This window comes from Protopterus annectens, chromosome 3.part1, assembly GCF_019279795.1.
Source record: "Protopterus annectens isolate FY-2018-M chromosome 3.part1, PAN1.0, whole genome shotgun sequence".
Lineage (NCBI taxonomy): Eukaryota > Metazoa > Chordata > Ceratodontiformes > Protopteridae > Protopterus > Protopterus annectens.
In genome coordinates, this window is record NC_056732.1 from 1,327,924,225 (window position 1) to 1,327,950,925 (window position 26,701).

Here is a 26,701-nt window from a genome sequence, read left to right on the forward strand (position 1 = left end):
GAGTCCCCAAATGATGTGGACATCCTACAGAAAGGCCTCACTGAAACAGATGCATGGTGTCAGAGCCATGGTCTCAAGCTCAATGCCAAAAAAGTGCATTGTCATCCCCTTTGGTAAAAAAACTCTGTTCCCATGAATTACCATATAGGCTACTTAATGCCGAATGTGTGATAAGAGACCTTGGGAGCCAGGTGGACAGTAGTCTCTCCTTTGATAATCACATTGCCACAGTAGTCAGGAAATCCTTCTACTTGGCACACCTCATCACAAAAGGGCTCTCATCCAGGAAAAAAGAGGTCATTGTTCCTCTCTACTCGACACTCATTAGACCCATTATAGAGTACAAAGCCCCTTTTGGAATGTACCGCACAAGACATCTTCAACAGCTGGAAAGGCCACAGAAGTACCTCACAAAGAGGATTACTGGCCACAAACAGATGCCCTACATTGACCGTCTCAAAAAACACCAGCTTTACTCCATAGCATATCGCCTACTCCAAGGTGATTTGATTTCTCCCTAACATATAAAACTATGTCAAACCTAGAGCTGTTGGACATGCTACACCTAAAGAAATTTCAATCCCTCCGAGCTACATGCTCTAGGGACCTAACCTTGTCACCACAATAAACAGGACATGCTGGAGGGATAGATTCCTGTCCCAGAGACTTCCCATACTCGGGAATAAGCTACCCATCTATGTCAAGCAAAGTTCCTTATTAGCACTCTTCAAGAAAAATCTTGATGAGTGGATGGGAAATAGGAAATACAGCCCGGGGATCACTTCTGTGGCTCTGCTCGACAGGGGCACAGGAAAATAACTTTCTTGGGTGGCGTAAGCCAGGGAAACATGTTGGCTAGGCTTACTTAGGCCCTTGGGTCTATAGCCTAGTACCTACATATGAACCTAAAAAAATACTTAAGAGCTCTTTTTTGTGCTTCCCAGCTCAGATAGATGAAGTAAACACCTACTGCCACTAGCTGAATAATCCCAGTCCTCCTAGAGTAAAATTACAGTAAAAGAGTGTCTGGAGTGAAATGCTACCATAAGCAAACAAAGATATGGACACAGCAGTGTACTTTAAACAGCTTATAAAAGCATGATTATTCAATAAAAGTGCTTTGCTTTGTACAAATAAGCCAAGAGCCACTCAATTGTACAGAATTTATAAAAGCACTAAAATAAGATAAGCTGATTAATAAGCCCTGCAAGCCAGTAAAGCTACATGCAGAAATCTCAAGCGTTTCTGCAACTTAAACAGACCAGGCTACCTCACAGTGCACTAGATGGAAAATCCACTGACCTCTTGATGTAAAAACTAGTGCTTGATAGAGTGTAAAAATATACTACTTTATCCAACAGCTAGCTAGATAAGGATGTCAGACCAAGTAAATTAGTAGAATAGACAATGAGAGGTAACATGCACTTTTTTCAATACAAGCACAAGGAAAGACAAATAAATAATTCAAGATATCAACAGCAATGTAGAACGTGAGGGGCTTATTAAGCTCAATTTACAATAGTGGCTGGCAGCATAAAATCACCAGGTTTAAAAAGCAGAGTGTGGGTGGGAAAAAACTAGCAGGGAAAAGGTCCATAGGTAGGTACTAGGCTATCTGCCCAAAGGCATTTATAAGCCTAGCCAGAATGTGTTGGCTTTAGCCGCCCCCTTAGATTAGTTCTCTGTGCCTCTGTCCAGCAGAGCCACTGAAGTGATCCCTGTGGTAAACTTTCTGTTTCCCATCCACTCGTCAAGGTTTCTCTTGAAGAGTGCTAGTGAGGAACTCTGCCTAATGTAGATTAGAATCTTGTTCCAAAGCATGGGAAGTCTCTGGGACAGGAATCTATCCCTCCAGCACGTCTTATTTATTGTTGTGATGAGGTTTAGATACTTAGAGCGTGTGGCTCGAGGGGATAAGGTTTTCTTTAGGTGGAGCATGCCCATCAATTCTGAGTTGGACATGACCTTATATGTCAGGCAGAGATCACCTCTGAGCAGGCGGTATGCAACCGAGTACAGCTGGAGTTTCTTCAGTCAAGCTACATAGGGCATCTGTTTGAGGCCAGTGATCCTCTTGGTGAGGTACTTCTGTCGTCTTTCCAGCTATTGCAGGTGTCTTGTAAGGTACATCCCAAATGGGGCATTGTACTCTATGATGGGTCTGATTAGTGATGAGTAGAGGGGCACAATGACCTATTTTGATCTGGATGCAAACCCTTTTGTGATTAGGTGGGCCACATAGAAGGATTTGCTAATCACTTTGGCAATGTGATTATCAAAGGAGAGATTACTATCTACTTGGATCCCCAGATCCCTTATTACATTTTCTGTATTTAGGGGACTACCACCTATGTGGTAGTTTGTGGGTACTTTGTTATTTCCAAAGGGAATCACTATGCACTTTTTGGCATTTAGCTTGAGGTCATGATTTGACACCAGGTATCTGTCTCAGTGAGACCCTTGTGGAGGATGTCTGTGTCAGCCAGTGAGTCAATTATAGCCCCCAGTTTGCAGTCATCTGCGAACGTGGTCAGCCATAGTCCTCCTGTGCTTGTCTGTACCTCTCAGAAGTATATGCCGAACAGGAGGGGTCCTAGGACTAAGCCCTGGGGTACTCCACTTGTAACCAGTTTAGAGTCAGACCTAGCTTCCGCAACTCTCACCATGTGAATTCTGTCCGTGAGCCAATTGGCAACCCATCTTGTGACATAGGGGTTTATGTTCAGGCTGGTGAGCTTGTCTATAATACCAGAATGGGGAATGGTGTAAAAGGTCTTTGCGAGGTCTAGGTAGGCTGTGTGTACCACCTTTCCCTCATCTATAGCCTTGGTAACTGTCTAAAAGAAGTCCACCAGGTTTAGGAGGCATGATCTGCCCTTAACAAAGCCAAACTGGGTAGGGTCGAGTGTTTGGAGGTTCCCAATGTCTCTATTAATGAGTTCCATGATGATGCATTCCATAGCCTTGCAGACCAAGCTAGTCAGGCTTATAGGGCGATAGTTCCCGGGGACTGTTGTGGCTCCACCTTTGTGGAGCGGAATAACTGTCACTGTGCACCACTCTATGGGTACATAGCCTGTGGAAAGGCTGAGTTTGAACAGTGTGTTTAGGTGAGGGGCTAATTCGTCTTTGAGCTCGTGTAGGATGCAGCCTGGGACACCGTCTGGTCCCACTGATGCTGTGTTTTTGGCTTTGGAGAGGGCTATTTTAACCAGAGTGTCTGTGATTTCAGGGGCTCTACATTCTTCTGGTATGGTTATGGGCCCTTTTGGGGGTGAAGTTTGCACTGAACCTGTCTGCGGGGATGTTGGCAATATCGGTTGGTTCAGTGTATTTTGTGCCATTCTGCACTAACTCCGAGCAAATCTGAGTATTACCACTTAGATTCTTGACATAGCTAAAGAATGCCTTGTGGTTATCTTTGGAGTCCTTGGCAAGTTTTCTTTCAAAGCTTGCCAAGGACGATTTTATGAGGGATCGTAGTTTCTTGCTGATACTGATCAGGGATGTCTTCCGTTCTTGGGATTTTCCTCTATTCTGTACTAGTTTCCTCCTTCTATTGTATAGCTTGTTTATGGCAGGGGTCCACCAGACTGGTTTCCTTTTGTTGGAGGAGTGAGTCTTGGTTTTGCTTGGGATAGCATGATCCATGCATTCTTGTAGGTGCCTGTAGAATGCATTAGTAAAGGATTTTGCAGCTTGGACAGCATTATCCTTTAGCATGGGGGCTTTGAAACTTTCCGCCTCCGTCTCAAGTAACGTGAAGTTTGCTTTTGAAAAGTTTTCAAGGTGGTTTCTTTGTCCGATGGTGGGGGCGAAATGTGGATATCCAAAATGATTTGTTTATGGTCAGATCTAACAAGCGATGGGTTGACCTCCAGTGTGGAACACCGGTCGCCCATGTTGGTGATGACCAGGTCCAATATGTTGTCACCTCTGGTGGGAGTGTTGACCAGTTGTTCAAGGGTGTTTTGAGTTTATAAATTCTAGGAAATGCTGGGCAAGGTAGTTAGTAGTTGAGTAGTTCTCCCAGTTAATGTTTGGATAGTTGAAATCACCCAATATTAGGGTGTTTGGTAGGACCTTTATGTTACCCAGTGTTTCCAGAAATGCAGAATGGGGGTCCTGGGACATGGTGGGTGATCTGTAGCAAGCTACAATTTGAAATGCAGTTTTACCCATTGTTAGTTGCACGTGGATAATCTCTAAAGCATCGTGCTGTGCCACTAACCTGGAGGTGTGGGTATCCTTGATGAATATGGATATTCCCCCGCCTTTTGTATTTCGGTTCGGGTTCTGTGGCCGAAATGTATGGTATGAGTTGTAGCCTGGTAGTGCTGGGGTGCTCTCTCGAGTCTTAAACCAGGTTTCTGTATGTGCACATATATCGATTTTCTCCATACTGAGGAGTGCCTCGAGTGCGTGCATTTTGAGGTTTAGACTTCTGGCACTGAGTAGTATTTACCCTCAGATTTTTGTTACTTGTGCTACTTATGGCGGTGTTTTTTTCTTTTGAGCCTTGCCTAAAAAAGGCAATATGGGGGTGGCAAGAGCCTTGGCCAGTATTCGAAAGCCTAAGGGTGACAGGTGCAAGCAGTCTCTAGTGAAGCAGCGTGGCTTGTCAAGCAAGTCATCCCAGGCAGACAGACACTGGATCCCCTTTGAATGACACCAGAAACTTAGCCAATTGTTGAAATTGATAATTTTTTCTTTATACCGTGGTATCATTCTTGGTGAGGGCAGGATGCTACTCAGGGTCAGGGTCATACCGGCCTGGGCTACGTGATCAGAGAGCTCTTCCATGTCTCTTTTCAATTTGTCCAGGGAGGTACGGCTCAGGTCATTCACACCAACATGGACAATGACAGAGTCGTATTTGTACTTGTTCTGGAGTGACCTAAGTGCTTGTGTTATGTGATGGATCCTGGCACCCGACAGGCAGCTAACAGTAACCTTCTCCTTATTCAGCCTAGTGAGTGGGACATCAGTGTGCCTAACTATAGAGTCACCTATTACTAGTATGTTGGGTATGTTATTTTGCCTTGAGGGCTGTGATTGCATGGCACACTGGTTTTGTGAGGTATGTGTTTCACGGTTTGTGTTGGGGGGGTGGAGGTTGCTTGGATGTCTGCTTTGGAGGGCTCTGTTGTTGCATATTTTGGCTTTTCCCGGTTAGGGGTCGCCACAGCGGAACTCTGGTCTGCTAATGATTGGCAGTAGATTTTTACGTGCCGAGTTGCCAGCCCTGACGCACAACCTTCAATGAAGGTACGCCTATTCACGCATGTCTCCACGCAGAAGATGCTCTGTTGCTTTTGCATATTTTTATTTGGAGCCTCGGAGTAAATTTTCGTGTATTTACGTGTGTTTTTTACCGGTGTTGCTTTAATGGGTCTACGTGAGACTAGTGGTGTGATACCAGTATTTCCCTTCTCCTGTTGACTGTCTGATCCAGTCTTGGGTTGAAAGAGCTTAGCCTCCAGTTTGGCTGTACAATTGCATCTCTCACGTGTATTAGTGTTTGGTGGTAGGAGGAGAGGGTTGTCTGTGTACATGATGCGGTTGTCACATTGCCTCAAAATGTCCAGATTCACCAGTTGGACTGGAGAGTACACCTGAAACTGCCCTTTGGACATGCCTGGATAGGTAAACTGTTTTACTGAATGGCTGGTAAGGTCGAATAGAGAGCCTTGTCCCTCTGTAGTGCTAGGGTTTATAAATGCTTGCTATGAGTTTTGAGCAAGTGCCAGGCTGAGAAATGAATGGCTTGAGTGCTTAAGTTGAAAGTTTGTCTAGTTCTAAGGGAAAAACTGAAGAGGAGACTTCGTGGAGCCGGGAATAGTTATACGCTAGCTCACCGGTGCTGCCTGGCGTGCAGAACTGGGCAAATGCATTTTTTATAGCAGGGAAATGAAAGAGATAGGAATTAACCTAAAATGGCCAATAAACTACTACCTTCTGACCTGAAACCACTTTTACACTAAAACCACAAGATGTGCTTTAGTTTATGTAGGCTTGAAATCTTTTCAGAAAAAGACAAAGCCTCAGAAATTCACTGTGTATTTAACTATCACTCAAGAAACAATTTAACCAGTAAAAAACATAAGAAATGTGCAGCCTAGATAATTTAAGTGTCTATCTCTCACACAGAACAAAAACACCAGGCCAAGCAGATTTCTTAAAACAGAAAATAAAATGGAGCAGGTAAAACAGAAAGCAACTCTATTATTCACAAATAAAAAAATATATAAGTTTGCTTTCCTCACCCAGCAGGGAATCATCAGCAGTGCTTTAGTTTATACAGGCTTGAAATCTTTTCAGGAAAAAGATGCATGTCCTATCCGCAAGGCATGAGGTACATATGTGATTTACGGCCGCCTAATCCTCACAACTGAAGTGACCCAGGAGAACCAAAGTAACCCCAGAAAAACAATAATATGCCCATCCAGGAAGAAAAACATAATGGAGATAAGAACGCAACAGGAAATCCCTTGGCCAGCAGTAGGGCAACAGAAAAATAAAAGGGGGCAGGAGGGAGGGACTAAATACTGCAACAGTGAGAAGTAAGACATTTACTAAGATATTACGCAACTGTACTCTGCCCTTCCTTATCACTGTTGCAATATCCTTTATACTAGGGAGAATACAAAAGCTACTGTAAAAGTATGGTGGAGGAGGGAAGAAAACAGCCTTTCACAAAACCATGAAGAATAGCCCTTTAAAATCCTGCCCTGGCATAGAAATGACATTCAACTTATAATGTTTGGTAAAAGTGCAAAGAGAAGACCAAGTAGCAGCTTCCAAGATGGATCTAGTATCCATAACCTTGAAAAAGAACCAGAAGGGGCTACTGCCCTTATAGAATGAGCAAGAAGAGAAGAGCTGCTTGCCATGAAAAGAATAACAAAATGAAATGGCCTTAGTGATCCAGGAGGTTTGCTTAGACACTACCAAACCCAATTTCCTGGCATGAATAGAAACAAAAAGTTGCTCTTATGTTCTGAAGCATTTTGTCTTATTCAAGTAATATCTGAGCTGTCTATGTAAATCCAAGGTGTGGAGTACCTTCTCACTAGCAGAATGTGGAGAAGGAAAAAAAGGAGGGAAGATGAATAGAGTGATTCAAGGACAGATAATTAACTACCTTGGGCATAAGAGGATTAGTTCAAAGAGACGTCCTGTCATTACAAAAAATTAAAAAAAAGGAGGAACTGCTATTAGGGTTTGCAGTTCAGAAACTCTCTTGGCAGAACTAAGAGCCACCAAAAATACCATGTTCCAACTACAATGCTGCAGGGAAGAAGAAAAGGCAGGCTCAAAATGGCACTGAGTCAAATTTTCAACAATAAAATTAAGGTTCCAAGAAAGAGGAATAGGCTTTTTTGGGACCTGATATGAAGGACACTTTTTAGGAATTGTTTGACTTCAAAACTAGAAGCCAAAGGTGGACTCAAAGGCAGATAGGCAGAAATGGCTGACAGATGAGTTTTAACAGAAAAATATGCCAAACCAGTATTGAAGAATTCACACAAATAAGAAAGGACTGCATGGACCCCTACAGAAAAGGGATCATGGTCACACCTGAAACACCAAATAGAACATCTCTTCCATTTAGCCTCACAGGATTTTCTGGTAGTGAGTTTTCTGGCCTCCTGCATAAACCAAAGCATGCCCTCAGAAAATTGGTGCGCAAAAGGAATCAAAACCCTATCATCCAAAATGTCAGCTGAAGTGTGGACAAGTGAGGGTAAATGAGAGACCCATTTTCTTGTGTGAGAATATCCATGGAGTGAGATAACGTGTGATGACTGCCCTGGCCAGGTGAAACAGAAGGGAGAACCAGTGCTGTCTGGGCCAAAAGGAAGTCACCAGCAAGATTATGGGCATGTCCCACATGATCTTGTGCAAGAACTTGGAAAATAGAGGGAGAGGAAAATAGAGGGAGAGGAAGAAAAGACATGGTGTCCATTTTCTAAGCCAGTAGACATTGAACTCTGGAACAGAACCAAGGAAGTTGTCTATCCAGAGGGGAGGTAAAAATATTCTACTTAAAGAGTTCCCCACCAATGGACAATGTCCAGAAACATCTCTTTGCAAGGCATTAATTTGGTAGGGTGTGTCCTAAACTTGCTGAGAGAATCTGCCAGTAGATTGTGCTCTAAAGGGATGTAAACCACCTGAAGAATAAAGTGAGGGTGGGTTGCAAAACCTATCTGCAAAGAAGGTAAGACTGAGACTTGAAAAACTAGGATTAGAGCCCTCATCTCTTTGATATTGATGTGAGCTGTCAGATATTGTGAACAAAGATCCTGGAACTTTCAGATTGTTGGAGTAAGCTGCCCATCCTTGATCAGAGGCATCTGTGTACAACTCTGGAGTAGGAAGAGAAACCTGGAAAGGCAGACCTGGATTTAAAGTGATCTGCTGAATCCACCAGCAGAGTTTGAGTTTGTGACAGGGTAAAAGAGGGACTGGAAACTCCAGAAGGTGGCAGTGCTGGAGCCAAACAGTCTTGAGATATTACTGAAATTTCCTTATGAAGAGTTTGGCAAACTGAACCATGGGAATGGTGGATGCCATAAACCCCCAGGACATGGAGAAATTCCCTTGCAGGAAGAGCTGGAAGAGGAAAAAGAGACTGGAAATAAGCAGTCAAAGAAAAGATCTTGGGAGGCTGGGAGGCAGAAGAGATGTCAACATTGGGATAGTCTGAATCCTGCAACCCAAAAATAATTGATCCTGAGAGGGAGTCAACATGTACTGTTTGAGAGTGGGGTGAATACCACACTGTGCAAGAAAAGCATAGCAAAGTGTAGATTCGGAAGCAGGACCTGTTGAGAGGAAGCTTGAATCAGAAGGTCATCCAGATAAGGGAACATATATTAATTCCCTAAAGTCTGCAGAAAGCTAATACAGGAGCCAAACATTTGGTAAATACCCTGGAGTTGTAGAAAGACCAAAAGGCAAAGCACAGAACTGATAATGAGAGGAGGAAATAGAGAAGTGTAAAATGTTCATGAAGAGTGGATAAATAGGAATATGGAGGTAAGTGTCCTTCAAATCCAGGGAGACCACAAAAGCCTGGGAAAGTAAAAGAGGAAATAAGAAGCTGAAGAGACAACATCCTGAAAGAAGAAACGTTGAAAAAGGTTTTGAGATAGGACAAGTCTAGTAGAGGCCCCCATGACCCCCAATTCCTGGGAACCAGAAACATTCTAGAAAAGAAAAAAGAAAAACCTGTTCTCTGTTGAGACAAGGGAACAGGTTGCATGGTTCCCTGTTCTACCAGATCCCTCAGGACCAGAGGAAAATGAGGGAGCCGGCAACAAGGAGGCTGAGGAAGGCCAGAAAATGGAGGAAGAGACTTCCAAGCCATAAAATAACTGTGTTGGATGATGAAGAGAACCTAGGCATCTGTGGTTATCTGTTGCCAAACAGGGAAGGAAAGGGATATCCTTTGGGACAGAGGAATCTGGCCAAGAGTGAGGGAAGACCAGATGTCAGATAGAGGCAGATTTATCAGGAAAGCAAGGTTTTTGGCCTCTAGAATTCTGAGTGGATTTATCTGGGAGAATCTGCTTAGAAATCCTCTTACTTATAACAGGTTGTCTAGACATCAGGCATCAGCCACATCATAACTGCATTTAATAGAATGGTGAGCTACCCAAGAGGCAGAAATCAGAAGTGATTGAGCAGAAGTCTTTCTGTCCAAATAAGTCATGTGTCAAACTCCCCAGTTGGGAGAGAAGAGCCAAGACATATATAGTCATTTGGGTCTGATAATTAATGGTCCAAAAAGCCGAAGTAGCAGAAGTATACACTTTTTCCCCATATCTCTTCATAGCACGGTTGTCCTTATCAGAAGGCAGAAGCTTGAAAGAGGAAAGCAGTTTGGATGACTTATCTGTGGACAAGGAAAGAACAGCAGGATCAGATGAAGGACTTTTACAAAAGTATTTATGATCCTGAGGTACTTTATAAAATCTGTCTATCTTCTTAGAGGGGTTGAGAATCAGGAGCCTGAGAAGCCATTACTGTGTCCAACAGGGCAGCTAAAATAGGAGGAAATGGAGAAGATCTGAGTGAGTCCATCTGCAAGAGTTTATAAATACCTCTTTTGAATCTCTGAGATTTGGGAACAATCCCACTTAAAGTGTTCCATCATGCAGATCACTGTATCCCCAAAAGATAACTCCTCAAAAGGAAAGTCAGGGGACAAAGAATCTTCATCATCAGACCCCAAAGCTGAAAAAGAGTATTTGTGAGGAATATGCTAAGGATTCTCACCAGAGTCCAAATCCTCAGAAAAATCAGAATCCCTATGTCTCTTAAATGGGATGCATGACCAGGGAGCAGCAGCAGGGACAGCTTGTGAGCCATGATGGCATTAAACAGCTGTTGAGTAAAATCCAGCCATTCTTTTTGAGGATCCATAGCCAAAGTAGCCACACATTTGGTTTTCTGTTTATTTTTTAGAAGAACATCTGCTTTGACAAATTCAAGAGGGTCAGACCCCTGCCTGGATTCAGTGAGCATACCAGGCACCTTTTCCCTAACTAAAATTTGGAAATCCCTGTAGGCCCATCAGATATAATCAGCCATGGTTCCCCCTGTACTTCTGTACCAGACATCTGCACAGCTTTAGCAGACTTGCAGTTCTGTATCGGCCTCCATTTGGTTTGTGTTAGAGTGAACTGACACCAGCAGCATACAGTCCTCAAGTTCATCATCCAACATGAGGGAGACATCCAGTGGACGCCGGTCAGCAACAGATTCAGTTCAGCTTCTTTCTTAAGAGGTGGTTGAACTTCAGGGTGGGCACATTCGGCCATGTACCCTGGCTGAATAACTTCAGATATTGGTTTTCCAGATAAATAGAAAGGGAAGAAAAATGGCTGCAGAGTCTATTATGGACAAAAGCCTGTCAGATATCAAACTAAGTATGGTCGTGCTTTACATCTAATCAAGAAAGATAGTTTTCAAGTCTGTTTTTAAGAGGATTCTGAATCCCACAGTCACATTTCCCCTTCCAAGATGATATGAAAACAAACTACATGGAGGAAAAAGGAAAGAAAGGAACTTTTCTGTAGAAGGTTTGGTAGATGAACCAGTTCTGTAAACAGCATACAGATCAAATTCAGAAGCAGAGTTCAGACTGACAACAAAGAAGTTCTAAGGATTAAGCATCCGTATGTCACATATGCACCTTACATCTTGCATGTAGGACATATGTCTGACATACGATGCCAGAAAGGCGTAAAGGCTTTGGTATGATGGCCAGACATTGGGCTATCCTTGGGAGGATATACCAAGTATAAAGAATACTGAAACAGTGATAAGGAAGGACATAAACTTGGCCACAAAAGAATCTAAAGAATAGTCACAAACTTGGAGTTATCAATAGGGAAGTAGAGTGAATATTATAGCAATAAGCTTGTAATCAGTATGAAACACATGGACATCAGTGTTATTTTTTTTTCCTAGGTAGGTTTTTGCTCTCAAGTCTGCTGACCACTCCAACAATGAGACTCTGCTCATTAAATTTAATGTACAAGGGGATTACACCAACACAATATGTGGGCAACCCTCGTACAGGTTGCCATGAGGGTTGCTTGTACCTTTCCTAGCATCCCAACAATGAAGGCATTTTTGTATGACCCAACTTAAATCCTTGGGTGTGGATCAAACTACTAGAGTCACCACTGGAACCCACAATGCCTTCCCATGTGGCTAAATGCTACCAACAATCGCTAATGAAAGTTACCTTCAGGTGTTAGTTTGTCAGCCAAATACCCATCCTCCACCCTTCCTCCCCCAATATGGGCATTCCCATCCTGCTTTGCCAGCTCTGTTAAGAACCTGAGCTGTTAATCAAACTTATGTTGGTCACAGGCAGGGTTTTATACCTCTACAGCACTGGGAGCTGGCTACGCACTAAACAGTGAAGTTCACCTTCAACTAAAATATAGACTTACACAAAGCAAAAGTAAAGGCTTTGGACTTCAGAAGCAAAGACATTAACAAGCACTACGTTACAATAAGAAAGCTCTAGCAAAAGTCAAGAAAAGACAATGGTGTAGAACAACACTAAGACAACAGCTTAACTGTCATAACAGAAACAGCAGACCTCTGTGTGAAACAAATGCATAAAATGAAAAATAGAGCATAATACTGTTCTCAAATATTAATCACTTTCTTGTCAGATTCTTAGGATGGGGTTTAAAGTCCCTTTTTGTCAAGTGCCACTGCCTCATTGCTATTTCAAATCCTGTTACTGAAGCAGTTAAACATGTCACTTAAAACCCTGACTCTCCTCAACACAGGAGCAGATCAGCAACCTGTAAATGTATCTATCCAGATGAATCCCAAAATGCCTGAGCTCTAAACCAGACATATGTTAAACCATACGAGTCAGGACAAAACAGTCTTACCCACACCATGTACAGTTAGCACCTTTAAGTATGTTAACATGTTACTTGGTTTATCTCTCCCTAATTTATAGACCCTTTCTACATTAAACTAATCTGTTTTTTTTTCAATCATATTATATATCTCTCTATTCAGAAAATGACATCCATGTTCCTTCACCATGCAGTTGCCTAAATGATTTGTGAATTCATTCCCTGCATTCCTCAGCTAAGTCAACAAATACCCCCACATTCTATTCACCCAGCATTTCTGAATGTTATGTCTGTAGCAAACTGCCTATACAGCAGCAATTAATGCAAACAAATATACAGTTAACAATTCTACTTAAGATCATGATACAGATGCAACCACATGCTAAAAAACAATGCAGCTTGATTCATTGCATTCTAGCTATTCAGCAGTAATCAAGCATGTTATAAGAAAATAATGTTCTGCACACAGATAAATATAAGCAAATTATTTCTATAAAAATATCAGTAACAGATTTAGCACCTGATTTACTTGTTCACATGGGTGAATTGCCTTCACTCATTCCTCAATTACCCATTTAATCCAGTTGAAGACTGTGAGGCAAATGGAGTCTGTCATTCAACTGGCCCAAGTCAGACAAACTAATCCTGAATAGGATGCCGGTCTGTTGCAGGACGCACACACATACACACACGGGTGCGCGCGCACACACACACACACACACACACACACACACACACACACACACACACACACACACACACACACACACACACTCTTTCTCCCTCTCTGTCTCTCCTATAGGTAACTTTGGAGGAGGGATCACTAGTTCATCTACAGCAAGTCCTTGGGATGCAAGAGAAAACCAGTGAACACTGAAATTCAAGAGGATGCAGTGAGAACATAAAGACTCCATGTAGAAGGAATCTCAGCCAACAAATGAACTTTATAGTTAAATATATACTATTTTAGCTTTAAAGTGCACTTACAGTAAGTTCAAGAATCATTTCATTCTGTTCCTTTCTTATTTTAATTTCTTTCTGGTAGCGTTTGAAAAGAGTATTGTACATTTGAAATGCCCTGTAAAGACAAAAAGTAAACTACTGTAAAAGAAGCGCCACGTGCCCTAAATTAAAAGGATAAGTGTTCAAATTTTCTGGAAACATTACACATAAAGAGCCTAAATATTATGATGTGGCATAAACTCACCAATATTTTCCATATCACTTCTGTGGAGTTGTACAGTTTTTTTTTCTGTTTAATAATGTTCTCTTCAGAGAATTAAATGTTAACTTCTACTTCGCAAGCTATATTCTTAAAATGTACAATAAAAAAACACAAGATGCTACTTCAATGTATACATTACAAACACGTCAAGGCAGATTATGAATGCACATTTTAAATGCAAAAAGTTAAAATTACCACTTCTATATGCTACTATAAATTAAAAAAAAAAACAGACTAAACTTTAAATATCTAAAATAATTTAGGTATTTAAAGAATGGAACAATGTAATCAACAACAAGCACCAGCAGGGGAAAAGGGAGACCCACTCAAAATACTTTAAGTGATTTCATCCAGTCTTGAACTAGACTTCAACAGAATGAAGAGACACAAGAAACCTTTGCATTAAATACTCTAATAAATCACGTGACATGACATCTGATGTCACAACATTTGAAGCCACTTAAAACACTTGTAATACATATTAATAAACAAAAACACCCATGAATGAAAAATCCTTCCAAATATATTACTTTGCTTTAACCAGTTTTCTGCTAAAAAAAAAAAAAAAACTTCATATTAATCACATCATTGATGCCAGGAAATTTATCAGCTTGCAATCTAATTTGCCATTTGGCTTCTCTGATTTATGAAAATACTAAACATAAACTTCTTTTTGTAATCAGAACAAGTACAAGTGTGCCTAAACAAAGCATTATTAGTTTTAATAGCATAAAATATGCTGTTATAATTCTTGCATTTGGTTTCAAGTAGTCATACCCACATAGAAGTACACACATTCTGAACACTGACCCATTTAGACCCCCCCCCATACAGCCATATCAGGCAAAGAGATAGTCTCCATACTATGCTGTAAATATATAAAAGAACTTTAATGTACAAAACAACAATTAAGCCTTCTAATAAAAAGTTTTAAATCAATTAAGGCATCATCCTTATTCACTTTAAAGCTATGTATAAAAGGAAACTCAACTTGAATAAACTCAAAGTCTGTTAGTAAAAACGTCATCAGTATAATTAAAAATGAAGCTACTAGTATGCACCAGCCCAATGTCAGTAGTTCCAGCATAGTTTACCACCTGCTGTGACAAACAGAATGTCCTCTCGTTTTCCTTTTCCCTCGCTGACTCGCATTATAATTCCTGAAATTTTGAAAACTCATTCCATTGTGAGTATTCATTTGCATTGTCTGATTTTGTTGAACTTGCTTTTATGCAATTCTCTCTGATCTTCTTGGAGGTGCAATGACATTGGGACGGAGCATAGTAATAGCTTCATTTTGAGCTACATTTTTAGGAATTTGCAAGAGAAAAACATAATTTGTGCAAACCTTCCCGTTTTAATCCACTTCTCATAGCTACTTTACAAGAGCTTCATGATGCATGCTTTAGGGATGTTGTTTCTGTTTTTATGAAAATAAAGTCAAAAGTAAATACTATAATTTAAATAATGAAGAAGGTATTTTGTATATATAAAGTATTATACAGTTGTGTAAAATCTTGCCATAACAGTAGATGTTCTTCTCTTCACTGTTCACTATTCTTTACAATAGGGATTCCCTGACAAGGGCAGCCTGACGTCTGGCCAGCATACCAAAGCCTTAGGTTGTAAAAGAGATGTCATATATCACATATATATTCTCCACACATGGCATAGGGCATAAAGGTGATGTACGGAAGTGCCATCCTCTGAAATGAAAAGCCCAAGGAAGAATGACAGTCCAAAGAGAAAAGAGGGAACATGTACATCCAGAAGGAGAAAGGAAACAGCGGGAGGAGAGAGGGAGCGAATACTGCAACAGTAAAGAGAAGGACATCTACTGCTATGGTAAGAGTTTACACAACTGTACTATGCCCTTCTGTATCACTGTTGTAGTATTCTTTATAACAGGCAGAGTTCAAAAGTTCAGGAAGAAAGCTGGGAGGAGGAAAACCCAGCACAACCTTCAAGAAAGCGATGCGGGATACCTCTGGCAAATCCAGGTCTAGCCTTAGAAATAACATCCAACTTACAGTGCTTGGTAAAATTATGCACAGAAGTCTCAAGAATGGAATTAGTATCCAAACCTTTGGAAAAAAGCCACAGCCCTGGTAGAATGAGACTTAACAGAAGGAAGGCCATTCCCATGAAAGGAGTAACAAAAGAAAACAGGTTTAGATATAAAAAAAATGGTTTGCTTAGAAACAGCCAAACCTAAAGACCCAGGATGAAAAGAAACAAAAAGCTGATCAGGTTTAAAAATAGCTTTAGTTTTATCCAAATAATATCTTGAGCTGTCCATGCAAATCTAAGGTGTGAAAAACCTTCTCACTAGTAGACTGTGGAGAAAGGAAAAATGGGCAAATGAATAGACTGATTAAGAAACGACTCATTAACTACCTCGGTCATAAAAGGAGGATGTCCACCCTCCCCTTATGAAAAACAAAAAGAGAGGAACAGGCATAAGGGCCTCCAGCTCAGGCATCCACCTGGCTGAGATAAGAGCAAAAGAAGAACAGTCTTCCAAGAACAATGCTGTAAGGAGGGTGAAGCTGCAGGCTCAAAAGGAGCCTGAGTCAATTTTTCCAGGACAAATTTAAGGTCCCAGGAAGGAAGAAAAGGCTTCCTGGGAGGCCTAATATGAAGGATGGCTTTAAGAAATTGTTTGACCTCGAATCTAGAAGCTGAAGGGGGAGTCAAAGACAAACAAGCAGAAATGGCTGACAGATGGACTTTAATAGAAGAGTATGCCAACCCAGTATTAAGTAATTCAGACAAATAAGAGAGAACCAAAGGAACTTCCACAGAAAGTGAATCCAAGTTACGAAAAAGACACCAGACAGAAAATCTCTTCTATTTGGATAAATAAGATTTTCTAATATGGAGTTTCCTGGTCTCCTGCAGAACCCGAAACACATATTCAGAAAAAGGTGCCTAAAAGGGATCAAAACCCTATCACCCACAGTGACAGTTGAAAAGTGGAAAGTGGAGATGGATGAGAGACACCTTGTCTTGTGTGAGTAGGTCCACACTATGAGGTAACTTGGGATGATTGCCCTTGGCTAAATGCAGAAGAGGAGGAACCAATGCTGTCTGGGCCAAAAGGGAGCCATCAACAAGATTTTGGGAGCATCCTGCTCTATCTTGAACAGGACATGTGGTATGAGAGGAAGGGGAGGGAAGTGATAGAGAAACATCCCTTCCAGGGGAAAAAAAGAGGGCAACCACCATCTATGCCAGAGGACATGAGACACTGGTGCAAAAGAGAGGAAGCTGTCTGTTCAGAGGGGAGGCAAAAAGATCTACATTATGAATACCCCACTGATGGACAATGTCCAGAAATACATCTCTGTGAAGCATCCACTCATTAGTTTGTGTTATGGATATGCTCAGAGAATCTGTCACAGTGCTCTGATCTAAAGGAATATAAACAGCCTGAAGAGTCACCTGATACTGGACAGCTAGAGCCCAAATCTGAAGAGCTAGTCTGCACAACAGATAAGGCCTTATCCCCCTTGCTTGTTGATGTACCACATCACTCTAGTACTGTCTGTGAAGACTGTTAGGGGGCCTGGTATGAAAAGAGAATGAAAGGTCTGAAGGGGCAGGAGAAGTGCTCTCATCTCTTTGATATTGATGTGTTTCTTCTTTTGACAGAGAGACCAAAGGCCCTGACCTGAGGCGGCCCCCACCCCACATCTAAGGCATCTGAAGAGAGCTTCAGAGTGGAGACTAGAAGTTGAAAAGGCAGTCCTGGGTTGAGGGACAACTGATAAATCCACCACTGAGGTTCCATTTTGAGGCATGGGGGAAAGGGAATCAGAAAACCCAAAAGATGAGAATGTAGAAGCCAGACTGACTACAAGAACCAATGGTGCTTTCTCATATGAAGCTTGGCCACAGGAAGCATAGGAATGGTGGAAGCCAAGCATCCCAGAGTCCTTAGAAACTCTCTGGCCATAATGGAATCCAGAGGAAGAAGGGGAATGAAAGAATGGAATCAAAGTTAAAGCCTTGGGAGGAGGCAGAGACACCAACATTAGAATAGTCTGGAGCCTGCACCTGAGAAACACATGACCCTAAAAAAGTGTTAATAACATTTTTTGGAAATTCACTGTAAACTCTAGGCTTTGCATGAGACAAATAGCAAAGTAAAGTTGCTGAAGAAAAGTCTCTGGACAGGAAGCCTAAACAAACAGGTTGTCCAGAAAGGGAAAGATCTGAATTCCCCCCAGTCTTCAAAAAGCAATCACAGAAGTGAAGCATTTGGTGAAGACCCTTGGAGCAGTAGAGAAGCAAAAGGGCAAACAAAGAACTGAAAATGCAAGAAAGAAACAGAGAAATGTAAAAAAAAGTACAGTTTTGTACCTACCATAAATGTAGATGTCCGATAGGTATGCATCTGCAGTCCTAACATATGGGTTGTCCTGCCTCAGGCAGCCCTTCGGTCGGCCGGATTCCAAAGTCTGGGTCTGGCCATGGCTGATGTCGCACTTCACCCGACGTCATAGCTGCTGTTTATTGGGTATAAAGGCATCAGCCGACGCCATTTTCCTCAGTGTTTCTTGCCCCAGATGCCAGGTGCCCTCTAGTAAGGCTAAATTTGGATAAATGCAAATAATTCCAAACAGTAGAGAGCAAAAAAAAATATATATATATATATATATATATATATATATATATATATACATATATACAAACAAATACACCATAATAGATTACCCCAGCTAGCTAAAAGAGGGGTAAATACCCTAGGAATGCCACAGAGGGGAAGGAGGGTGGGTAATCCTGACTGCAGATGCATACCTATCAGACATCTACATTTATGGTAGGTACAAAACTGTACTATGTCCTTCAAGGATGCATCTGCAGTCCTAACATATGGGTAGAATACCATAGCCAAACTGGGGGAGGAGGCACTAAGATAAAGATGGTGTAGTTAAGATCCCTTGCAAAACAGCAGTTGCAAAACCTGCTCGGGATCTAGAGTATAAGGGAAGATTGTAATGCTTGGCAAATGTATGCACGGAGCTCCAAGTAGCTGCTTCTAAAATGTCTTTGGTAGCCACTCCTTGTAGGAAAGCTGTAGTGGTGGCTGTAGCTCTTGTGGAATGAGGTCTGATATTATCAGGAGTTGTCCTTCCATGAAAAGAGTAGCAAAATCGAATGCAATTTCCTATCCATTTTGAGATTGTCTGTTTTGAAATTGCTTTTCCTTGCATTCCTGTTGCATATGCTACCAGAAGCTGGTCAGTTTTTCTGCTGGTCTTAGTTCTGTCCAGATAGTAGCGTAATTGTCTGTGCACATCCAAGGTATGTAGCAGTCTTTCCCTGCTGTTCTGTGGGTTGGGGAAGAATGTAGGTAAATGAATCGCTTGGTTCAATGATACTCTGGAGACCACTTTTGGCATAAAGGTAGGGTTAGTTCTCAGAGAGACTCTGTCCTGATGGAAGATAAGGAAGGGTTGTACTGCCATTAATGCCTGTAACTCAGATACCCTTCTTGCTGAAGTAATTGCTAGCAGGAAAGCAGTTTTCCAAGACAAGAATTGTAATTCTGCTGTTGCTGCTGGTTCAAAAGGGGGAAGTGTTAACTTTTCCAGCACAAAGTTGAGATCCCAGGTAGGTAAAGGTGGTTTCCTTGGAGGCTTTACATTTTTGATTCCTCTCAAGAACTGCCTGAGTAGAGGATGAGAGAAGACAGGAGGATCCATGTTGTATTCTGCTGAAATTGCTGATGCATGAATCTTAATGGAGGAGTAAGACAGGCCATTGTGGAACAGCTCTGCTAAATATTCCAGGATGTGTGCTATGTTTGCCAATGAGACATTTTCTCCCTTTGCTGCACTCCAAATGAGGTATCTTTTCCACTTGGCTGAATAAGTCTTCCTTCTGGAGGGTCTGCGTGCCTCCAGGATAATGTCCTTAACCCTCTGAGATAAACCTGGGTTATTTTGTTTTATGCAATATTCCAAGCAGCTAGCTGCAGTGTTTTCAAGTTTGGATGTAGGATCTTGTAGTTGTCCTGTGTTAGTAGTAAAGGACATAGAGGTAGATGCCATGCGTGTGTCCGAGACATGCTTCTCAGTAGCGGGTACCAATGTTGCCTCAGCCAGTCTGGAGCTATCAGAATTACCCTTGGCTGATCCTCTCTGATCTTCAGTAGAACGTTGTACATCAAGGGAAGAGGTGGAAATGCATATGCTGTCAGGTTTTTCCAGCTGAAGGAAAGGGAGTCCACCCTCCAAGCAAGTGGGTGGTATGCTCTTGTGCAGAATTTCTTCAACTGGTGATTGTGTGGGGAGGCAAACAGGTCTATCTGTGGTAGTCCCCATTTCTTTGTTATGTCTTTGAAGATATCTGGATGCAGCATCCATTCGTGTGCATCCGTGGTAGTTCTGCTTAAGGTGTCTGCTACAGAATTTTCTTTTCCTGGTACAAATTTGGCCTGAAGTTGAATGTTGAGGTTCAGGGCCACATTCCACAGGTCCATTGCCATCCGGCATAGAGGATATGAATGTGTACCTCCCTGTTTGTTGATGTACCACATGACTGTGGTATTGTCCGTCCTTATCAGCAGATGACCCTGTTGAAGGAGTGGTCTGAATGCCTGGATCGCATGTTTCACTGCCAGCATCTCCTTTAGATTTATGTGTAGATTCAGCTGGTCTTGGGTCCATAGGCCTTGTATACACTTGTCCACCATGTGTGCCCCCATCCTAGGTCTGAGGCGTCCGTGGTGATGGTCTGGCTTGGATGTGGTTTGTGGAAAGGCAAACCTCTGTTCAACTGACAGGCCTGAGCCCACCACAGGAATTCTTGCTTCAGGCATGGAATTATTGGAATCTGGGCTTCTAGACTGTGCTTGTGTTGAGACCATACATTCCTTAGATACCATTGTAGCTTTCTCATATGCAGCCTGGCATGCGGAACCAATATTATGCAGGATGCCATGTAACCCAGGGCTTGCAGGACTTTCCTTGCAGTAAGCTGAGTTTGTGTTGTTAATGTCATGAAGTAGACTGGTAGTTGCTTTTGTTTTTCTTCTGTGAGAAAAGCCATCTGAGTTGATGTGTCTAATTCTGCACCCAAGAATGTTACCCTTTGGGATGGTACTAGTCTTGACTTTTGCATGTTGACTGTGTATCCCAAGGCTTGCAACAGTTGTATGACATTTTCCAAATCTTTTGTTAACTTTGCCTTGTTGTCCGCTTGTATTAGGCAGTCGTCCAGGTATGGGTAAATCTGAATTCCCTGAAGTCTGCAATGAGCAATTACTGATGCCAGGCATTTTGTGAATACTCTGGGTGCAGTAGATAAGCCAAAAGGCAATGCTGAGAATTGATAATGCTCTGATCCTGCAAGAAATCTGAGGTGTCTTCTGCAATCTGGTCGTATAGGGACGTGCAGGTATGCCTCCTTGAGATCTAGAGACACCAGCCAAGACTCCTTGCCCAGCATGGGAAGAAGTTGCTGGAGGGTCAGCATTTTGAATTTGGGAACAATGAGGTATGTGTTCAGTGCGGACAAATCTAGAACAGGTCTCCATTGATTTTCTTTTCTTGGTACAAGGAAAAGCCTGGAGTAAAATCCTTGGCCTTGTTCCATAGGTGGCACCTCTTCTATAGCTCTCATCCTTAGTAAGTTGTTGATTTGTCTTAGAGAGTCTGTTTTTTGGCTTGGTGGTAGGTTTGGCATTCCTCTCTTTCTTGGTAGAGTATGAAAGTGAAACCTGTAGCCCTTGTCTATTGTTTGTAAAGTCCATTTGTCTCCTGTAATGTAATGCCAGTTGTCGGAGAATAAGGCTAGTTTTCCGCCTAAGGGTGCTTCCAGTTGTTCCCTGGTAGGCGGAACTAGAGCCAAGTCATTGTGTCTGCCCTGTGGAAGTGGTTGTAGTTGATTCTGTGGCAGTACTTCTCTGGTTGGTAGGTTGCCACTGACGTCCCCTGTAGGCACCCCTAGATTGACCTCTGCCTCTTGGGCGTCTATTTCTGCCTCTCTGTGCTCTGGAGTTGTCTGGAAAGGACCAATTCTTCGAAGGCCAATTTCTGCTAAACCTCGGAGGTTGGACCTGTAAGAAATCCTTGACTGTTTGGACAGATTTTGCTTTTTCTTCCACCTTTTTTAGAACCTCATGTGCAGGGGAACCAAACAAACTTTGTTTCTCCATGGGAGCATCTAGGAGTTTTGACTTAACATGGTCTGGTAAGGATTGTTCTTTTAACCAGGCATGCCTTCGAATCACTGTTCCAGTCACAGCTGATCTAAAGGTAGCCTCCAGTGCATCATAGCCACATTTTAAGAAATGGTTACTGACCTGCTGAGAGTTATGTACCAAATCCTGAAGGGACTTGCGGTCTAAAGGTTCAGGAGAAGATAGTTTTTTATTTAGCTGGTCTAACAAAAATTCCTGGTACTGAATCATGTGAAATTGACAGTTCAAGGCCCTGGCCGAAAGAGTAGCAGAAGTATAAACCTTTTTACCCCATCTCTCTAATGCTCTAGATTCCCTTTCAGAGGGAAGAGGGTTTTTGGCAGAGGCAGCTGCCACACCTTTAGGGCCCTGTGAAATGGTTTCAGGGTCTGCAACAGGAGCCTTATACAAATGGTAGTGTGTGTCCGGGACCCTGTAATATCTGTCTGGCTTGGTAGGGGCCGGAGGAAGAGAATTAGGAGCAGTACAGGCATCATTATATGCATCATCAACACCCGTTAGTACTGGCGGAATGGCTAAAGGCCTATTCTGTGGTAAGTGTAAAAAAGTCCTTAGCCTTTTCCTTGAATCTGAAAAATCCTGGCCCTGCCATTGGAAGTGTTCCCTCATAGCATGCAAGGTTTCCCCAAAGGAAAATTCTTCAGGAGGAGAAGCAGAAGGAATGGAGTCTTCTGCATCAGAATCCTCATAAGGAGAATATGGGCCTTCGTGAGGGTCTGAAAGGTCTGAGTCATCCGAGGAATAATCTGTAGAGACAGGTTCTGGAAGTTCAGTCCTAAGCCTCTTGTCTGGAGGGGGCTGAGAGGCCCTGTCTGGGTGAGGTTGGGATCCTCTGATCAAAGAAATGAGATCCTCAGCCAGGCTGAGTATTTGGGAACTAGAGGTAGGCCTATGTGAAGGAGTTTTGGCAGGCAAGGCCTTAGAAGATTTAGCTGCCTTAGCCCTGGCAAAAGGCTTGATAGACATGGAAGCAGGGGGTCTAGCAGCCCCACGTGCAGGGGTAGTTATGTCTAAAGGAATAGTGTCTGATAAATCCTGGGTGCCTGCTTCTGTAGCAGTAAATTCAGTAGCAGATTCAGCCATGCTCTGTGAGGCCTCGGCTATCGGAAGCATGCTTTCGGCCGAAGGAAGAACCGGGGGCTCGGTTTCAGCGAAACCGAGACATTCGCGATTAGCCTAACCGTGGTTTCAGCGAAACCGCAGGCGCGAATGTCGGTCCTTTTCCTTGCGCTTTTAGCTAATTGAGTAGTCGGAGTCTCCGGCGGCATTTTGTATGCAAAAGCGGGACCAAAAACTCCTCTGCAAACTCCGACCGGCGTCTAAGTGTCCGTCGGTTGAAGGAAGCACAGGCTAGACAAGCTGATACGTCGTGGTCTGGGCCTAAGCAAGGAAGGCAGTAAGAGTGGAAATCCTTCTGAGGTATTTGTTTCCCACAAGTTAAACAATTATTTACTTTGTCTGACATCGGCTGAGGCAAGAAAGAGTCCCCAACGGGGTACTTAGCTTTTTAGAAGTCTTCGGTAGTAGAAATCTCTGGATCTGACCGACCGGCACTTGCGAACAGCTTCTGCTTCGGGCACCGCGCGGCAAGAAAGACTGAGGAAAATGGCGTCGGCTGATGCCTTTATACCCAATAAACAGCAGCTATGACGTCGGGTGAAGTGCGACATCAGCCGAGGCCAGACCCAGACTTTGGAATCCGGCCGACCGAAGGGCTGCCTGAGGCAGGACAACCCATATGTTAGGACTGCAGATGCATCCTTGAAGGACATCGTCAAAAACGTAAAAAAAAGGGGATGAATAAGGATATGGAGATAGGCAGCCTTGATATCCAGGGAGACTAGGAAAGCCTGAGGAAGTAGAGGAGGAAACAAGGTTTGAAGGGATAACTTCCAAAAGGAAGGAACCTTCAAAATGGTATTGAGCTAAGAGAGATGCAGAATGGGTCTCCAGGTGCCTTCTTTCCTGGGAACCAGAAACATTCTGGAGGAATAACCCTTCCCTTTATTTTTCCTTAAGACAAAAGGCTCCAAAGAACCTCTGAAAAAAAGAGCAGCTGTTCCTGAGAAGGCTGAGAAATGCCCAAAAAGGAGGGAAGAGATCTCCGAAGGATGGCTAGAACCTAAGGATCCTGAGTGATCTTTAACCAAATTGGAAGGGACAGGGAAAGATGAAGAGAAAGAAGAATGTGACTGAAGAGTGAGGAACAAAGATAGTCAGACAGAAGCTGGGTTATCTGGAAAAGGAGGCTTCTAAGCTGTAGGAGTTTGAAAAGACTTAGCAGGAGCAGCCCTTCTACCACCCTTTTTATCTTTGGGAAGAGGGTGAGACTGTCTGCAGACAAAGGCAGGTTTAGTAGGATAATTCCTCTGAAGCTTGGGAACAGGTGAAACCAAAGATATTTTTCAAATCCTGCAAAGCCTTACCCTTTTCTTGAAGGGACTTAATTAGCCCAGCAGCAGCAACATCAAAGATATGTTTATTATCTAGAGGAGCATCCATCAGCGTAGCATTAATATCAGGCAAAAGCTGAAGGTGAAGCTAGGAATACCTCCTCAACACAGAACCAAAAGCAGCAGCTCCAGACGAGGCATCTGCTGAATCACAGCTACATTTAACAGAATGGCAAGCTACTCAAAAAGATGACCCTAGTAAAAAGAGCTGAAGTCTTCCCGTCAGTCAGGAAAATCTGAAATAAACTGAAAGACCTATGAGAGAAGAACTAAAATATATCTGGTCATGTGTGGCAGGTAATTCACAGCCCTAAATGCCAGGGTAGCAGCAGTATATACTTTCTTACTCAATCTCTCCACAGTTCTGCTGGCCTTGTCAAAGGGGAGCAGTGTTGTATAAAGAAAGCTATGATGGCTTATCAGAAGCAATAGAAATAACAGAAGGGGTCAGAAGAGGGACACTTGTAAAGGAATTTGGAATCCTCAAGCTCTTTATAAAACCTATCTTAGGAGCATGGAGCTGGGAGTCAGTGTGTAACAAGGCAGCAGCAAGAAGAGGAGGGAGAGCAGAGGGCTTGGGAGATTCCATATGAAGGTGTTCATACTACATTTGCTGGACATCTGACACCTAGGTAGAGTCCCACTTCAAAATCTTCATTATATGGGAAATTGTATCACCAAAAGAAATCTTCTCAAAAGGAGAATCAGGATTAATGGAGTATTTCTCCTCAGAACCACAGTCCAAGGCAGAGGGAATCTAGAAAGAATAGGTCGAGGATTGTTCATCAGAATCAACATCCTCAACAGAAGAAACCCGCTCCCTTGGCCTCTTAAGAGGAGTAGAAGACAAACAGGGAACAGGAACAAAGACCCTTGAGGGGGCTTCAAAACCATAAGGGCATTACCCTGTGTGAAGTCTTGCCAGTCACATTAAGGATCCTTGGGAGAAGGAGAAAAATGCTTAGTTTTCTGCTTCTTTTTCAAGCGGATGTCAACCCTAAAGATCTTAGATGGCTAGGACTTCTGATGACACTCTACAAGTGTAGTGGGAATCTTCTCTCTAACAAGGATTTGAGGAACATTCCTATGCCCTTCGGAAATAATCAGCCATGGTTTCCCCTGAACATCCAAAATTGTCATCTGCAGAGCCTCTGGGGATTCCATATGAGTTGTCCATTTTCATTCTTCCTCAACTTATGGGTTTGGATCTGAGGCAGTTGCAAAACCTTGTGGCAACGAGAACACTCTCTAGCTACTCCCTTATCCACAATGCACCAACCCAAGTACCTCAAATCCTGTTCGCTAATATCAGCAGAAAGAAGTATTGAACTACAGAGAAAGGAGACTATATCTGGAGTTATGTACCAAGGAAGTGGCACATTCAAAAACACTCACTCCTCTAGGAGATTACAGGGCAGGGGATTGATGGAAGGGGAGTTGAGGAAGAATGAAAATGGACAACGCAGATGGAACATTATGGTAAAGTACATAACTTCTTTAGCTGATGATGTCAATTTTCATTACGTGCTCAACTTATGGGACAGAGTTCCCAGCTGCCTAAATCCCCCAGTGGACTCAAGGAAGACTATTCATGAGCACTATAGAACCAAATGATGCTCAACTCCTAGAGACCATATCCAATTTGTAATGAGTAACGATTGCATAGGTAGTAGCCCAAGTTTGCTGCTGCACAAATGTCATCCATGGAAGCTCTAGACTGGAAGACTGATGAAGTAGCCATACCTGAAGTGGAATGAGCTCATAATGGTTTTAATAAAGCAATGCCTAATTTGTTGCACATATAAGAAATACAATCCGTAAGACATCTGGCTAAAATTTCGGCAAGAGGTTTTCCTAGTTTCATGTTGGAAAAAGAGACAAATAACTGGTCAGTTTTCCTGGTATTTTCTGTTCTGTGCAGGTAAAACCATAACTGCCTGTGGGCATCCAATAAAGGCAATGTGTATACACCTTTGGTAGAAAATCTGGAGAAGAACACCAACAAATTGATAGATTGATTAATATTAGCCTCTGAAACCACTTTAGAGAGAAAGGAAGCATGAGTTCTTAAAGTGACTCTGTCTTTGTGAAAGATCAAATAAGGTGGTTTTGAAGACAAGACCTGACTCTCTGAAATTCTTCTGGCAGAAGTAATGGCTACTAGAAAAAATGTTTTCCAAGAGAGACTCGAAGTCACATTTAGTTGCAGGTTCAAAGGGGTTTGCTGCAGAACCAGATTAAGGTCCCATGGAGGAGAAGGGTCTCTAAAAGGAGGACTCAGAAGAAAAGTACCTCACAAAAAGTTTTTGCATAGTCTATGAGAGGCAAAAGAGGCACCTTCAAATCTTATGTGAAAATTTGAGATCACTGCTAGCTGGACATTCCTGTGGAGGTGCTAGCTCCATCTTTA

General features: G+C 42.5%; 1 protein-coding gene across 1 annotated transcript in view; it reads right to left on the minus strand.

Annotated features, from left to right (window-relative positions):
* LOC122798437 (centrosomal protein of 290 kDa-like) overlaps positions 1 to 26,701 on the minus strand; it is a 681,821-nt gene that overhangs the window by 252,286 nt on the left and 402,834 nt on the right. Inside the window, exon 4 of the mRNA XM_044067364.1 lies at positions 13,389 to 13,479. Coding sequence (XP_043923299.1) covers positions 13,389 to 13,479 — 91 coding nt within the window. The remainder of the gene's footprint in view (positions 1 to 13,388; positions 13,480 to 26,701) is intronic.